The sequence below is a fragment of the Hakea prostrata genome, unplaced genomic scaffold (assembly GCF_041222555.1).
Source record: "Hakea prostrata isolate BN-2017 unplaced genomic scaffold, UWA_Hpros_2 contig_4, whole genome shotgun sequence".
Classification (NCBI taxonomy): Eukaryota; Viridiplantae; Streptophyta; class Magnoliopsida; order Proteales; family Proteaceae; genus Hakea; species Hakea prostrata.
The window spans coordinates 902,958-919,938 of record NW_028291123.1 but is presented as its reverse complement, the minus strand read 5'-3'; the positions used below and the strand labels follow the sequence as shown (position 1 = coordinate 919,938).

Below are 16,981 nucleotides of genomic sequence, written 5' to 3'. Positions count from 1 at the left end.
CATGTTGCTATCAAGTCTAAAATCAGTACAGCTATTGGATTGTATTGGGATCCTGTCCGGGGTTAGAATGGTTATGTCATAGCTTTACATTAGTTCCCACCAGAAATCAAACTTCAACCAAGGTTTCTCTCTAACCTAAGTTGCTGACAGTCAAATGTTTAATTCTCTACTTTCAGGCCTTATCAAATGGGTCCCTTCAACGGTTTGAAGTATCACAATGTGACAAAAGAATCAATTAAGAGGGATCCCGTAATTTCAACTGGAAATTGGAAATTTTATTCCATTTTGGATTTCTTATAGCTTATGCTGTCAAGTCACCAATTATACAACATATATGGTTGCAGGATACCAATGATTCCCCCTCTCTCCACAAGTGGCTTGGCTCTCCAGACTTATCCCTACCGTTCCACCAGCTAATATTATTCTTGAATCATGTTAGTGATATTGATACAAAATATCAGAGTAATATAATGACTACATTGAATATTTAGCAAAAGACATCAAACGATTTGAAATAAAAAAAAAAAATGGAGCATAGCAAAAAAAATTGGTCTTGGGGCCCAGATCACCAGCTATGGCCCCTAAATGACCAATCAGTGATAAAGGAGGAAGGGGTGCAGAGACAGCCAAGAGGCTTGCCTAGAGGACCATTGAAAGTGAGTGTAATAGCTCATAATATGAATAATAGAAACTCTGTTGTAGCCATTTTTGTACATACATTGTACTCTACAGATAGACAAATACATAGAGTTGAACATAGTAAAATAAGAATTTGAGATCAGCTATGGGTTCAACTAGATAACTTTTGCAACCCTGAAATTTCTTCAATGATACGGGAAAAAAACAAAGATTGGGTCTAAATAAAACGCCGTGGAGGAACTGGATCAAAACAAAGAGGTATTCTAGTTGTACGATAGCTAATGAAACCATAGCTGGAATTAAGATCTCATTCAAAGAGAAAGATATCAAATATCCAGAGTTTCTTTTTCTACACTGTGATTCTGGCTTCAATCAAGTTTCGGAACCTCATCCCCTAAGATTCTAGAAACCCAGCACCCCATTTTGATTTAAACTTCTTCTCCTCATTCCCTAGTTTACTCTTGCATGTTCTATAAGAGCCGTAACACTTGGTTTATCATCCATAGCAAGGTTGTCAAGGCGGCAAGGCGACCAAAGCGGTTGGGGCTCCGCCTTAGTGATTAGGTGACAAAGTAGCGCCTTGGCGGCAATAAGGCAACCAAAGTGGTTGGGTCAAGTTTTTTCAATGACTACTTTTATGCTAAGAAATTTATATTATAAGCTAAAGAAACATTCAAGAATCACATTCATCTGAAGAAAAAAAAATTCAAAAATCATAATTATGAAAGATTATTCAAAAAATAACACAAGCATAAGTTCATCTCATCAAGCATCATAACATATGACTGTAAACTATATGAATTAATAAGTATGAAAATAACAATAGTAATTTTACATTTTTACTTACCTCTATGATAGTGTGATGCCAAATAAGTGCCTTATCCATTTAATGATTCATTGATTCCCAATTCCAAAATGACTACCTATTAAGTTTGTATACGGCTTTGTAGAATAAAATTTGATTTTTATAAAAAATCAAGAAAAAATATTATCATACAAAATGTCAAAAGGGTGACTGTTTTGGCGTCTAGGCGGCAATAAGGCACACAAGCATGGTTATTAAAGCGTCCGCCTAAGCAGCTGCCTAGGCGGCAAAGCGGTTTTTGAACCGCTTAAATTGTGACCGCTTAACTAGCGGGCTGATTTCTTGCCGCTTTTTTGCTTAGGCACTACCGCTTTGCTGCTTTTTGCGCCATATTGCCGCCTAGATGCTAAAGCAGCCGCTTTTTTTACATTTTTTAATTTGTGCATATTATTTTTCCTTTTTTTTAATCATCATTTATTTTACAATGCCGTATATAAATTTAAATATGTGAGCCATTTCAGAATCGAGGCCCAATTTTCAAATGAACTTCGAGGCCCAAAGTTCTTGTCGGCAACTGAATGTGAAGCATGAGCCATATTCAACATTGATAATCAATGAAACATTAAATAAACAATAACTTGGAAATCGGAATAATGAGATCTATTAATTTATCATGTCAACACTGTTTGGTTAAAAAAAGGAAAAAATGGATACATCAATTATGATTCCAATTCAAATATTATTCATGTTTTAACAAAAAAAGCACGTTAAAAATAATTTGACTAAACTATATATGAATAATATTATTATTCATAATTGTGATTCTTGAATGTTTTTTTTTATTTTTATTTTTATGAATGTGATTGTTGAATGTTTGTTTAATACTTTAGTTTATAAAAAGTATTTGTATTAAAAAGTAGTTGTATTAAAAATATTGACTAAACCTCTTTGGTCACTTTATTGCCGCCTAAGCGCCGCTTAGTCGCCTAAACGCCAAGATAGTGCCCTAATCGCTTTAGTCGCTTTGCCGCTTTAATAACCATGCACACAAGGCAACAAAGTGGTAGCAATTAGGTGAAAAAATAGTTAAAAAACTACATGTTAACAAAGCGGTTCAAAACAAGGCGGTTGAAATATCGCCTTGCCGCCTAGGCGGACACTTTGACAATCATGATCCATAGGCCTTTAAGCTACATAATGTCCTTCATTGAGGCTAAATATTATAATTAATTCATTTGATTCTAGTTAATCAAGTGAAAGTCAAGAAGAAAAAGGGCACAGGGGAGCATCAAAAATTTATGCATCCATAACCATATGATTTATGTAAACAATGAATAAAAGGATCCATATCACATGTATTTTCAATCAATAAAAGCTCTCAAACTTAGGCATGTCCATGGCAAGTACATGTAAATGAGACAAACAAGAAAAACAACTAAAGTGACACTAAAAGATAGAAGAAAGAAGTTGTGTCATGGATACACACTACACTTTCAAATCAACAAGAAAAGACTTGCAAATATGATGGAATTAAGATTCAGTAACATAAAAAGATTGAAAAATATATAGACTTACTAAAGCTCCTTGAACAAGATCATAGGCCTGAAAAGCACATAAAATACATCAATGTCTATCAAGCAAGAGTAACCCAATAACAAAAATATCTGAATACTAAAGTTAACATATATTAAAAAATTCTTTATAAAAAACAAGTCACATTGATGCAATGAAAAAAGTTTCATGGTGGTAGGGCTTACATGTCAAAAGACAAACAGCCCACAATTAAGAGGACATGAGTTCAATTCTCCTTGGGCCTATCTATCTGAAGCAAGAAAGTCTTGGCTAGATAAAGAAAAATATAGACTGGAAACCAAGACTGAAGAAATCCTGCCTATTGGATCCAAGAGAAGTAATAGAGTCCGTAAGTAATTTGACGGGGTTATTTTGTAAAACGAGAATTATTTCGGGAATTTTAGCTAGAGAAAGTTGCTGACTAATTGTTCCAGTTTCAGTTAGTCTTTGTGTTAGTTTAAGAAGGAATCCTATTAACAAGTTTAATCCATCCTTCATAAATGTAACCCCTGCCAAGGACAGTTTCTAAGAATTATGTATGCAGCTCATAGATTAGACCCTAGAAAACTCCCCACTAAATTCATGGTGAGTTTTGTATCATTTATCATGCAGGCTTCATTTCCATTGTAATGTAAGTTGATTGTTTTAAGCTTATGGACAGCATCATTCAGTGTATGCTACACTGCTATCAAACTTGGGTCAAAACCACGAGTATCATTTTTCCAGTATGCAATTTGTGAAAATGATTAAGGATTAGGTCTAAAATTTGAACTTTTTGGTAACAACAACAACAAAACTGTTTCTAGGCCTTGAGGTTCCAAGTTAGATGGCAAGCACAATAGGTTTCAACCGAGTTTCAGTAGAAGCTGGCCTTGAGTCCGTGATTGCAAACCCTTTGTTTAAGCACTAAACAGTTCAACAATAAAAGTAATGGATGTTTGATAAGAACCTACTATTCACTATGGAATTCAATGATAAAACAGTAGAAATTTACAAGGATAAGCTGGTTTTAATGGTGCCAGTCACCCCCAGCACTTCACGGTGCCCCTCAGCCTATGGCTGCCCAAGAAACACTCCTATAACATTTGACGCCCTCTCTATTCAATTTCCCCTCTATTTATTACCCCTCAACTAACCCTAATACTCTCTCTCCTCCACATGGCGTCATCCTAGGGCCCTAACACTACCGGCCCCTTGAAATTCACCTTGTCCTCAAGGTGAAGGAAAAATTGAAGCTTAGTCTTCACATGCTTGCTACACAGCCAAGCGAATTGACCAATGGCATGCAACATTCAATGTTGTGCATTCTCCAATGACACCTCAAAAGAAAAATCAGAGTTGCTGCACTTCAGCTCCTCTCGAACAGTATGCCAAACACTAGAGAGGGGTAGGTGGGAGCCCAAGAGGTGCAATGCTGCTGTTACCAAAATGGGGACGCAGAGAAAACCAAGAAGCAACACTTCACAAGTTATATCCGCTTGAAACCAGCGTAGAGGTAAGCTATTTTGGTTGTCGATTTCATGGTACAGGTAGTGATGGAGTGCAAGTCCTCTAATTCAAGCACCATACCACAAAGAAGAAAAAGTGAATGGAATCCACTGGAAGACAGACCCCCAAGCAGAACGATGCCGAACAGTGGTTTTCTCCGGCAGAATTTCCAGTTCAAATGTTGTTGCGGAGGAGGTGTGTTCCCTCATCGGTGTCGACTGCTGCGTCTCTGCCTTGGGGTTTTGCATCAGATGCGAAGGCGAAACTCAAGAGGGAGGTAGAAGTTGATGGTTTCCCCTGTTGGTTACGTCATACCTCAATCGCCGCAGCCCCAATATCACCGCCTCCCTTTCCGTCTTGATTTTCAGAGGTTGAAGACGATGGCTCCCCAATATTCTAGTTCAGTTGGACCACTTTTCTGGTAAGTGCTTGATTCAAACTGGTTTTGGGTTTGGGTCTTGGTCCGTTTGAGTTATTTAGGCCCAAAGTAATGATAAGAAAAAGTGGCTTTCGGGGAAGCAAAATGGGTCAGACCCATAATCTTGCTTTTGAATCGGTTAAGCCTAACCACTTAAAACTATGGGCTAAGAAAAATGGATCGGGGATTGGGCTAATGAGATAGGATGGGCCTGGGGTTAATGAAATAGGATGGGCCCAAGGTGGGTCTTTTAAATGGGTGGTGTCCAAATACAAAGCATGGGTAAAGAGAAATGGGTTGGGCGTTGGTTTGATGGAATGATTTGGGCTTTGGTTCATGAGAATGGAATGGACCCAAGGAGGTTTCTTTGGGAACCTAGCAGCCCAATCTCTGAATTTGGTTCGCTTGGGCCCTATGTTTGAGAATAAGCGTACCTGAATTTGGCCCAAATAAAACAATCTTTGGCCCTTAGGGTGTGGACCAAACCCACGAACCGGTTTGAGGTGAGCCAAACTAACCCCATAAACCATCGAACTCTAGCGTCTTCTTCCCCATTTTCTACAAGCAAACACCCTAACCGCTGCCTGCTGGTCTCTGCCGATTGCACCTGGCCTCCCTCTATGCTTTTGTTCTTCATTGCCGTTCAATTTAATGGCGTGATTTTCTGCTGCTGCAATTTCACTCCTGTAGGCACCGACGTCCAAAATTCTCATTCTCTTCTTCTCTCCTCCAAGTATGGCATGGGACCACAGTATTAATCGATCAATCTCTTCTGGCGATTTCACTCAGCGATCTTTCCATCAGTTTTGCTTGGTCTCCCATTTCCACCAGTCCATTAGCATCCATAATTTCTTCCTGGTTGCCGTCCAAAATCATGCTCACCTCCGTCGTGTGGCCATCGCCTAACTCAGTTTGCGGGGCTTCTCTGAAACTCACCCAATCAAACACCGGCCAAGACCTTGCTAATACCCAATTCAATGTGTCTCCTTCCAAGTGTTGGAGAGCTATGCCCAGCCATTGGTCATCCTAGATGTGGTGTTCCCAGTAAAACAACAAGATCTGCAATAGCCAACTCTACACATCCTCTTTGCCTGAAAATAATGGCAATACCATCGCTTCCCTAGGATCGAACTACTCTGATACCAGTTGATAAAAACCTACTATTCACTATGGAATTCAATGATAAAACAGTAGAAATTTACAAGGATAAGCTGGTTTTAATGGTGCCAGTCACCCCCAACACCTCACGATGCCCCTCAGCCTACGGCTGCCCAAGAAACACTAATATAACATTCGATGCCCTCTCTATTCAATTTCCCCTCTATTTATTACCCCTCAACTAACCCTAATACTCTCTCTTTCCTCCACATGGCGTCATCCTAAGGCCCTAACAATGTTCTGCATTTTTAAAGGCAAATTACACGCCATTAAGAGTAATACAATTTAACTTGGGAACAATAAAAAAGCAAAAACAGACAACAAAAGAAGGAACATTTATGTAATTGTAGTGAATGGGCTTAGTAGTAGAAATAATACAATTGACGTGAACAAGGTCAAGCCCCCCTCTATAATTGGGCCCCAAAAACCAGACCCAAAAGGCCCACTTTACAGCTGGCCAAATACATTAGCGGCATTTTGGTCATCCTCCCAGCCTTTATAGCACTCAAGAGAGTTCTAGTACTCTAGTTGGAACCCCCTCGATCCAAGGGTCATGGATCTATCTTCTTTTTTATTTGGGTTCGTATTTTGTGAGTTATAACAGAGTCTCAATCCCCTATGAGACTCTGAGATTGAGTCCAACTTTCAAAAAGGACTCCTCCTCAGAGTTAGAAATTTGACTCTCCTTCAAAGGTATCTTATGTAAGAATTCAACTAGGGTTTCTTTAAAAGTCCTTCTGTTATTAAGTAGTTGAGTCCTTTCTGCTATTAATTAGTTGAGTCCTTTGTAAAGGGAATCCTTTATGGATAAGGTTCCCAAGTTGAGTCTTTGTCAAACTGCTTAGGTAGGCTATAAAACCCCACCCCTCCCCCATTATTGGGTACGAATAAAGAATCTGAATTTGAGGGAATGGAATCATGGTCTTCTCGGGAGGGCCATGGTGGAATTTGAGACTTTTCTGCAATTATTCTTCATCTTCTTCAAGTTTGCCCCAGTCCATGAACTTTCAAAATTCCAGCAGCCTTCAAATATTCTTCTTCCCCATCAAGGAAGTAAAACCTCAGCCCCTTCCCTACCCTTAGCCACCATCCCAAACTCTAAAACCATAACCCTAATGCCCTTATCACCCCTTTTCTATTTTTCTGTAATTTTTCTGTGATCTACAGCAGTCTAATCATTAGATCTGTCCCAAACTTTAGGAACATCATTCCCCAATCCCTAGCGACCTTCCCTCATAGTTTCAGCCCGATTAGACCAACCAAAATCCCAGTCTAACCCTGACCTTAGTTCCATTGAAACTCTGACAACTCCCAAACCCCTCAACCAAACCCTAAACCCTTGTAGGATTAACACCCCCACCCCTTCTCCTACACTCGATCCCAGTCCCAATCAAATCCACGAATCCCAAACCCTTTAGGACTCTTCAAACACATCCTAACCCATCTAGGACTGACCTAAACTTATTTGACTTTACCCAAAATTATAAAACATCTATCAACAGCCCCTTCCCAACCCAATTGAAACCCTGCAGCAGCATTCTTCAAGCCCTCACTAATAATTCAGCTCTGGAATTCCAAAACAGCAGCAGCCGAACCTTGGTATTCCCCTCTCAAGCCCTAAACCCCCTTATACCTAAACCGAAACCCATTCCCAGATCTGAAACTGAAGTACAGCAAGGAGTTAGCCTTATCCCCACGGTATTTTGAGTAAAAACAGCTGCTGTCCACTGGGGTTTCAACCCAAACAGCAAGGTTTAAACCCTAATTTGCTACTGGTTCTAATTGAGAGGATCCTGGAAGTCTAACCCGGACCTTGTGTTACATCACCAATCTTCTTCCTCAAGATAGAAGGAAGAGAAACTCAAACTCAGAAAAGGCAATCAAGGCTATTCCCTCAAGCCCCATACGGCCATACGCAGGACCAAGGACACTTGATGTAACCAGAATGGGCAACCATAGGGCAATGCATATTTTAGGCCCAAAATCAGCCAACAATCATACAGCACCAAAGAGCTGGCAGTACTACCTATAGGGTATTTTGGTAATTTTACCACCCCACCATGAGGCCAAAGTGGTCTAATTAGTTTTCCCAAAGCTGTCAGGAGTTAGAGTCTATTTTAGTTTTATCAATTGAGTTAGTAGTTAAGAGTCCTGATGTGTTTAGGAGTCCAAGTAGGAATTTCATTCCCAATTGGATTCCTTGTTTAAGTAGGAAGTTTACTTGTACAAATCTCTTGTTAGGAGTTCTAATTAGGACTTCTCTTCTAGTGGCTAAGTAGAGTTTTAGATTTAGAAGGAAGTCTGTTACAAATTGAATACCTAATTAAGTCCTAACTAATCTTCTTTTGTTTTGTTGAGTCCTAATTTAAAATACCTTCTTGTAAGAGGCTATTAATATAGTCCTCCACTCTTGTAACAGCGTAGACTGAATTAATAAAAATACTGTTTGAAGGAGAATTTGGAGTCTAAGGTTCCAAGGAGGAACTCCACAACTGAGTGCTTCAAGTTTTCCTGCAATTTACTTCTTCTTCTTAGCCTGCAACAGCCTTTAGACAGCATCTACAGCAACTTGAGCGAACCAGTCCACTCTCCCTTCCAGTGAGTTCAAACCCCAGCCCTTTACCTACCCTATTTCCCTGTCCTACACCCCACACAACCTTCCCCCTTTCCCTTCTAACTTGCGGCACCCTCCCCCATCCCCCAACCCTAGTTCCAACCATCCCCAGCCCCTACCCCATCGCAGCCCCTTTCCCCCTCCCCTAGGACCCACAGTTGTTACCCCCCTCGAATCTAGACCCTTCCCCCATTCCCCAGCCCCCATTCTTCTTCTTCTTATTCTTTCCTCTTGTGTCAGAACTGGAAATCCACAAGTCTTAAATTTCTGTTAAAACCCTAAGTATTGCTTTACATATTTACATCCCTAAACCCCTTCCCCTTTACATATTGCTTTAGGAATAGCATCCCCTTCCCACGCCTTACATTCATCCCTCACCTAACCCTAACTCCAACCCTAGAAACCCTAGAATTGCAAAACTTAATCTAGCTTGACGAATAACTTCTGCAAATTAGAATTCAGTTTAAACAGAATATTTTTCCTCAATTCCAGACCTAAACCTAGCCTGGCAGAATGCCGAACCCCCCCCCCCCCCAAAAAAAAAAAAATTAGCCCTAGACTTCCATAATCATAACCCCAAGGTTTGAAACTCAATTCAATCCTACAGCAGGGTATTTAGTGTATTATTAGCTATTTTCCACTGAATTTTCAACCTAAAACAGCAAGGTATTGAACCCTACGTTGCCTGCTGGTTCTTAAAAAAGATCTGACTACTAGCCCTGTAATCCAAGGTTGCATCAATACTCCAGGAAAAGGTTGATTATCAAACACCTCTTAGATCTCAAACCACAGAGACCCAATCCGATAAACTATTCTACTAGTAGCTTGCTGAAAACAAGGGAAGCAGTAGCATCAGAACAGGTCATGTTTCAGCCAGTTGTCTCTCAACTCTCAACAGAAAAGTTCGTCGAAAAAAGGGACTGTAGGGTTGAAGTTTCTAGGTCAGACAGAAAGAGAAAGGGAAGGAAGAGAGATCAATACCCAATTGTGGGAGAGTGTGTAGGATCACTGGAACAGGAAGAAAAGAAAGAAAAAAAGAATGAAAGGGGGAACCGGTATAGGTTCAGAAAAAGAAATGAAGGTAATAAATAAAATAAAAGCAAGAAAAACAAGCAGGAAAAAGACTCGCCATTGAGGGAAGTAGAAGCAGGAAGGAAAAAGACAAAGAAGACAATGGCAAGCCCAAGCAACACTACAGCAACCTCAAACTAGTTCCCCAATTCATTAAATCTACCTACATTGGTAAGACTATATGCATATAAATAAGATGAAATTCCTTACTCTCTAAAACAAAGATTGAACTCAACTAGGAAACGAATTGTGTAGACTTGACGGGCAAGGAAAGGCAAGCAGTTGTAGCTACACAGGAAGCAATTCACCATGGGCAGTTTAGACAGACAACCACTGGAGTCAAACCTGTGCTATTCCCTAGTGGTAGGCAAACAGAACCATTTATCTTCCTTTGAGCAAGCACTGGATGCTACAAGCTCCCTGTCACAGACATTTAACCAGCGCAAGTACGAAGTCAAGGTTGAACAGGGGGTAGAGACTGAGCTATTATGCAAATTAAATTCAGTCGACTTCATTGGAGAACCACATACAATCATACATATGGCCATCACAAAAGGGCTTAGCCCCCTTGATACCATCCATAGTCAGCAAATGCAAGGCAATTGAATCTCTCTCTCTCCTTTTGCACTCTGAACAGATTCCTTTGTATTGGCTTTTCCCGGCATTAAGTGCTACTGCATCAGTTACAGCTCCTAACTCATTTTTCTAGTCAAAAATATATTCTTCTGGTAATTTTGATTTGGAAATTATTGACTCATAATGCAGCCACAGGTAGTGTTTGTTAGATACATGATTAATCTGTTTCTCTGAAAGTGCATTATCTCAGCACAGATCTTCAAAATTCCTAAATTTTGATCCTGGTCCAAAACAGTTTCAGCCTAGTAATTTTATAAATTTATTCTTCCAAACCACTCCACACAGTCTTCACCATTTGCAGAATTTAACCAAAGAATGTTTGATACAAATTTGGTGGAAATTTGAATTACCAAGATTTCAGAAGTCTTTGCCACTTTTTGACCACAAGAACGTCTCTCTTCCACCAAAGCCATCTGAATACTTGGCCTCTTGATCTTAGAAAGTTTCCTTGAACGACTTAGAGCCAATTGACAGGAATGGAAAATATCATCCTACACAAAAAGGAGATCATGGAACACAACCAAAAATTATTTGTAATGTGATATGAGAAAGGTCCTTTGTGAGGTTTTCATAAAAATATATAACTATTTTCCATAAGAATAACTGCATAACAGTACCATGTTCAACACCATAAATCAAGTAGACCAGGAATATTTTTTGGCAGAAAATCTACTCTTAGTTGTAACACAAACAGAGCAAGAGGAGATATTATTGCTACAACAGGAACTGCATTCTACTTGATGAACTGTAACCTTTTATTAACATTCCAACACCCAAAACTTTTTTTTTTTTTTTTCCTTCTGAGACATATCATAACTAAAGTTGATATAGGGCTAGGGATCAATAAACTGAGGATAAAAATTACTGAGGGCACGTGATGCAGATCCAGCCCCAAAGAGGACTTCTTCTCTTACAAAACAGCCTCACTTTAATATATGTATAGATTGAGCCTTCACTTGATGGGTTTTTTAATCTAATTGGTTAACTTCAAGGAGCTAAGACATGACAAAATTTGCCATAGTTTGCTTAAAATTTTTAGTCAAATCAGTTGAACCAATGGTAGGATTATGGTCCAATTTATGTTAGCAGTGCCAATGGTAGCATTATGGGCCAATTTAAGTTAGCAGTTTGTCTCAATTTACATTAGGGCACAGAAGTCATTTTATGTCTTTACTATCTTTCCATATTTGATTTGTATTTAGGGATCACACCTTCCAATGCAAGGAAAAGTTATGTTTTAGTTAGGATTTCTATAGGTTTTTAGATCAAGATATTTTAACTGTCCTAAGGCTCCCTGTACGCAATACCACATCGTGGAAATTAAAGACAGACTCAACTGAACCTCAATTCAATAAAAGTAAAAACCATGCACAGCTCAGATTTTCTATTTACTGGACCTAGTTTCTATGTTGGTGATTTCAGCCATATCTTTTAATCCAACCATTGGAACCGAACGAAACTTACAGCAGTTGTTCACCACCACACTAGGTTCATTCTAGCATAGCCTGATCAACATTTGGCGGCTGGTCTGTTTCAGACCCTAGATTACTAATTTCTGCCCTTATTTCTAATTTTCTGCTTTGTGGGTTAATTGGGGTATGTCATACTTGATCTTAGCTTTATATTACCTGATATGTATTATATCTATGATAACAAAGCATTGTTAGGCAATTGTTTGGTTGAAAGAATCCAACCATATGGAGAATAATTTTGTCCTACATATTCAGAAATTGTATGAGTGACAAAAAGATATGGTCACTTTTTCCAGAATACAAGATCCAAAAAGCATATTGGAAGCTGTTATTCCAACTTTGTATATGTGTCAGAAAATATGTTTTGCTTTTCTTAATCTCATACATTTTTCGTTCTCTTTAGGACAATTCTGGTGAAACAAATGGAATCAGATCTGCTAAAAGTGTAACTGACTTACTGAAACTGTACTTGGATTCAAAAATTTAGTCATTCAATATGCTTTTGTAGACTGAGTAAATTAGCTTGCACGTTTGGTAATTTTTTTAAGGCAGTCCAGAAGTTTCCAAAGTTTCAAAAAACATAATCAGATTGGATTCAGATGGACCTAATTCAGACAATATCCTGATTCAGACAATTCCAGCGTTAGCATGCATGGAGGTTGTTTCGAGGTTTCAGGCAGAATCTGACTGACAGTCAATCCAAAACATAATCAGATTGGATTCAGATGGACCTAATTCAGCTTCTGATTATCTACTTTAAAACACTGGATGATTCAGTTTATATTTTTCTTGTTCAAGTCTTAGAGAAGTAAATACATTATAAAGGAATGTGATGTGAATGAATGGATAAAAGGTGGACCACATGAGGGGGATGAAGTGGATGAAAGGCCACTAAATCAATAGGGTTTGTAAGATCTAGGTGGAGAAGAAGATGGTTTCAATCAACTAAAATTTGGTCACCAACCTGGTTTTAGTAGATGAGCAGCAACAGTCCAACACAATTAGCTTAAAAGTGCAGTAACTTCAACTTGACAGTCCTAGCAACAGCAGCAGCCCAATAGCAACTCCAACGAATTTCGGAAAAGGGGAATAGGAGGTGAAGATGGATGGGTTCAGCCCCAGGATTCTAGAATTAACAGGATGATTCCCTAGACCCTTCTTGTGACGCACTTGGACAAGACAATAATACTCAGCAGAGCAAAAGCTTCACATGTTCCCATTAGAACATCCTAGTATATCATATCTCAAACACTTGCATAGCAAGTCATGAAGGAATTAGAAATTGCTCGTACTTCAAAATGTTATGTAGATACCCCAAGAAATAAACTGTTTCTCGACTCTAAAGATAGAAGTACCTTTAAAGCAACTTGGGAACAACTAAAATAAAAACTAAATAAAATCTAATAAGTCTCCACTCCTCCAAAGCTGCAGATGCAAGTGCAAGTAGACCCAACAAATCTTCAAAAAGCACTCCCCAAAAAAGACAAAAAACTGGGTATAATACTGTTCATGTGAATAGTAATGCAACAGTCTTTTGGCCTCTTTTGGCCCTTTTAGGAGTCCAGTCAGGAGTACCCCTTGACCTTGGTTGGGCATAGGCTATGGCCCAAATGGTTGGTTCGAAAATGAACAGGCCTATTCTTCTTAGCTTCTCCAGTGCACATATATCACCAGTTCACTAAACAACATGCCAAGACTCATGGTGGGTGCAAAAATGATCAGTACAACTCTCAATGTGAGAAAGAGTGCTAGCTGGTTGCATGCGTGTGTGGCTACACAATGAGGCAGAGTGTTAATCAAAATGACAACTACATGTACGTTGGTCATTCTGCAAAGCCTTTTATCTGGGCGAGGGCTATGCTAAATGCCTACCGCATACTTTCTTTTTTAATTTAAAAAATAAAAAGAAAAAGAAAGAGAGAGAGAGAGAGAGTGGAGAAGAAGAAGAAGATATTTTCCCAGGGTTCCTTTACAAAGAATATCAAAATAAAGAAACAGATTCTAAATCAAAGATTCCAAACAAATTAATCTCCAGGAACTGCTTTGACTACTCAAAACTGCGTACTCTAAAGTTTACCTCATTTATGCAATTTACATATTAGAGATTTCAGTGGTTATTATTTAATAATAAAAATTTTGAAAAGCATAAAAGTCCTTAGGCACAGAGTTTATAGAGCAAGATCAACATACAAACTAAAAGACAGAAGACAATAATGCCCAAAGTAAACGACAATTCGAACTAAAGATTGGAGTGTTTCAATCAGTAATTATGTCAACAGACTGGGAAAAGAAGAGAACCGCCAGCTTATGGATCAAAATTAGAGCTTTAATGGAAATCAGCAAACGTACCCCGAAAGAGATTGAAACCCTCTCTGTCACCCTCGATTTGATGCTGATGCTAGAACAAAACCCCAAACCCCTCCCTGCAAAAGTTATTGAATTTTCCACTCGCCCGCACGAGGGAAAATTCAAAATTCCTGCCATTTCAACAACTCATGAAGAGATATTCCGATAACAGAATTGCAATGATACAAAAAAATCCTCCCCACAAAAATCTGAGTTGGATTTGTGAGGAGGGAGAAGAAGGAGCTTTCAGCCTGCGACGATGTACGGGAGTCGATTGTGAAGGCAAATGCGGGATCTTGTTGTCAATATAGTAGCATGGAGCGGCAAAGTTTGGGTTCTAGGCGACCAAGAAGCTGGGTCTGGTCAATGAGGCGGAGACACCAAAGCAGGGAGGTGTCCCCCGACGTTGGCGTTCCTGTGGTTGTCTGGTTCTTCTTTGGTGGGCAGCAGTTTTCCATCACGCAAACAAAAAAATGATTCCAGCGAAAAATTAAAAGCTACGAAATGCCGCGCTGGTTTCTCTTAGCTGCCACGCGCATCTCACACGGTCCGTGGGACCTCGTGGTTCTGTAGGACCCACATTAACAAGTAGACACCTTGATTGCTCAGGGACGCTGGTAGGGTGAAAGTACTTATCATGGTCAAGGTTTAAACTTTAAAATATCCCACGATACCATACGATACTAACCGATACGTATCCATATTTGACCCAACCGATACAATACATCTCGATACGCCTCTCCATTGAATTATAATAAAATACATTAGTTAGAGCAATACAATACTCGATACAGAGACGATACGTCTCTTAAAATCACTTGACCGATGCAATACTCAATACCGATACTTTAAACTTTAGTCTTAGTATTTTGCTTTCGGTTTTTTTTTCTTTCAGAATTTTGCCGTAGGTTTAGGCCAACCAAGCTAATACTACCGAGTGCCATGAAAAATATTTGTCCAACTATTTTATTTATTATTATTTTTTTTTTTTTGGAAAAGGCAAAAGTGGGTATTACATTTAGGTAGCGTTTGGTTCCATAATTCCTTGGAATCGGCTGCAGAATCATATTTCTAAAGAATCAACAATTCCTTGTTTTGTTCTCCTGATTTTGATAAATGAATCTGTTTGAAAAATTGTTTAGTTATCTTGATTCTAACAAATGAATCTGTTTAAAAAATTGTTTGGCTATCTTAATTCTGTAGTAGATTCAACCTGAATCACTTGAAAAATCATTTGATTATCTCGTGAAAGGATTCCACCCCATAGTGGAATATACCCTCCCCCCCAAAAAAAAAAAACTCACCCATAATTTTTCCCCCCCCCCACCCCCCCCCCCCCCCGGCCCCCCCGCCCCCCCCCCCCCCCCCCCCCACAAACAAAACAAAAAAAAAAACCCACAAACCAACACACCCCCCCTGTCACGGCCTTAGTTATTGACTAAGCCAACCGTGCCGGCACTTAGCACTTACTTGCACTAAGTCAGCCTAAAACCCAGCTAGAGAGAGTAGAAGAAAGCTTAGAGCTCAAAGAGAACCTTGAGAGAACTTGTATTGATCACTTGTTTGATGTTTTGTACAAATGAATCCCTCCCCTATTTATAGGTGAGGTAGGATACAATGAATGGTTGTGATTTGTACAAGTGTCTAGAATCTAATGGTTAGGAATATTCTAGTGGGTCTAGATATTTTTAGGGATATTTCTAGAGACAAGATACTTTATAAATGTAGATTCCTCTAGAATCTCCCTCCCTTCTAGAATGTGGGCTAAGTGTAGCCCATTAGTGTTATTTCTAAGTTGGGCTAGCCCATGTGTGGCCCATGAATATTATACCATTGGGCCTATGATAAATTGGGCTGTGTCATTCTCCCCCACCTATTCCGTCGACGTCCTCGTCGTGTTTTCATCGTGGAACCTCCTTATATGTTCTTGGAACTGCCACAATGCGTTTTTTTGGTTCCCAACTTGCTTCGCTCTCAGGCAATCCCTTCCACTTCACCAAATACTCTCGACTCGGAGGCACTCCACGTTTGCGCATTATTCGATCCGCCATTATATGTTCTGCCTCCTTATCATAGGATGTCGTTACGCTCGTAGGTGCCCTTGTAGAAGTCCCACGACTAGGATCCTCCGCATCTTCTTGGTAAGGCTTCAACATACTTGCATGGAAGACAGGATGGATCTTGAGCTTTGGTGGGAGGTCTAGTTGGTAAGAAACCTTACCCACCTTCTTCATGATCTTGAACGGGCCTTCATACCGACGAACCGGCCTTTGTGCACCTTCGCAAGGACTTGAATTGTTGGGGTAGTAACTCACCATGACCATATCCCAGTTCAAGTTTGTGGGTCATCTATCCTTGTGGCCACTTCTTCATCTCTTTGTGGCTTTGTCTAAGATGACTTAGCCACGTCCAACCCGCCTTGGTTGTAGGCTTTGGGCAACTCGGGGGCATCACGCCTTGAACTCCTCTAGAGTTCTCTGACCCCGGCCGGGCCTGGGACATCCTCCTTGTCTTCCAAGAGTGCTGCCAAATGTGTGACTGCCCCTCTTCGGCTCCTTCCGTGCATGGCCGAAAGAAGCGGCCCCTCCTTAGTCCCTTGTATCGTTGGGACCATACAAGGTGCTCCTTCCTCCATAATGCACACCTTGTTTAAGAATGGCATGGGTACGACCTTGACCCGTGTCAAGAATTCCATGCCAAGCACCAAGTCGAAGTCGCCATTGTCACGACCGACAAGTCCACGGTGCCTTTCCAAGCCCCAA

At 39.8% G+C, this 16,981-nt stretch overlaps 2 protein-coding genes across 2 annotated transcripts in view; both read right to left on the bottom strand.

Annotated features, from left to right (window-relative positions):
* Positions 1-14,691, bottom strand: part of LOC148999466 (alpha/beta-Hydrolases superfamily protein) — a 56,725-nt gene extending 42,034 nt beyond the window's left edge. Inside the window, exons 1-3 of the mRNA XM_089141125.1 lie at positions 14,223-14,691; positions 10,752-10,892; positions 3,020-3,046 (exon numbers count right to left, since the gene is read on the bottom strand). Coding sequence (XP_088997251.1) covers positions 3,020-3,046; positions 10,752-10,892; positions 14,223-14,357 — 303 coding nt within the window. The 5' untranslated portion in view covers positions 14,358-14,691. The remainder of the gene's footprint in view (positions 1-3,019; positions 3,047-10,751; positions 10,893-14,222) is intronic.
* Positions 14,692-16,120: 1,429 nt separating this feature from the next.
* LOC148999465 (uncharacterized) lies at positions 16,121-16,537 on the bottom strand. The gene has a single exon (XM_089141133.1). The coding sequence runs from the start codon at positions 16,535-16,537 to the stop codon at positions 16,121-16,123; it is 417 nt and encodes a 138-aa protein (XP_088997259.1).
* Between the last annotated feature and the right edge of the window lie 444 nt (positions 16,538-16,981).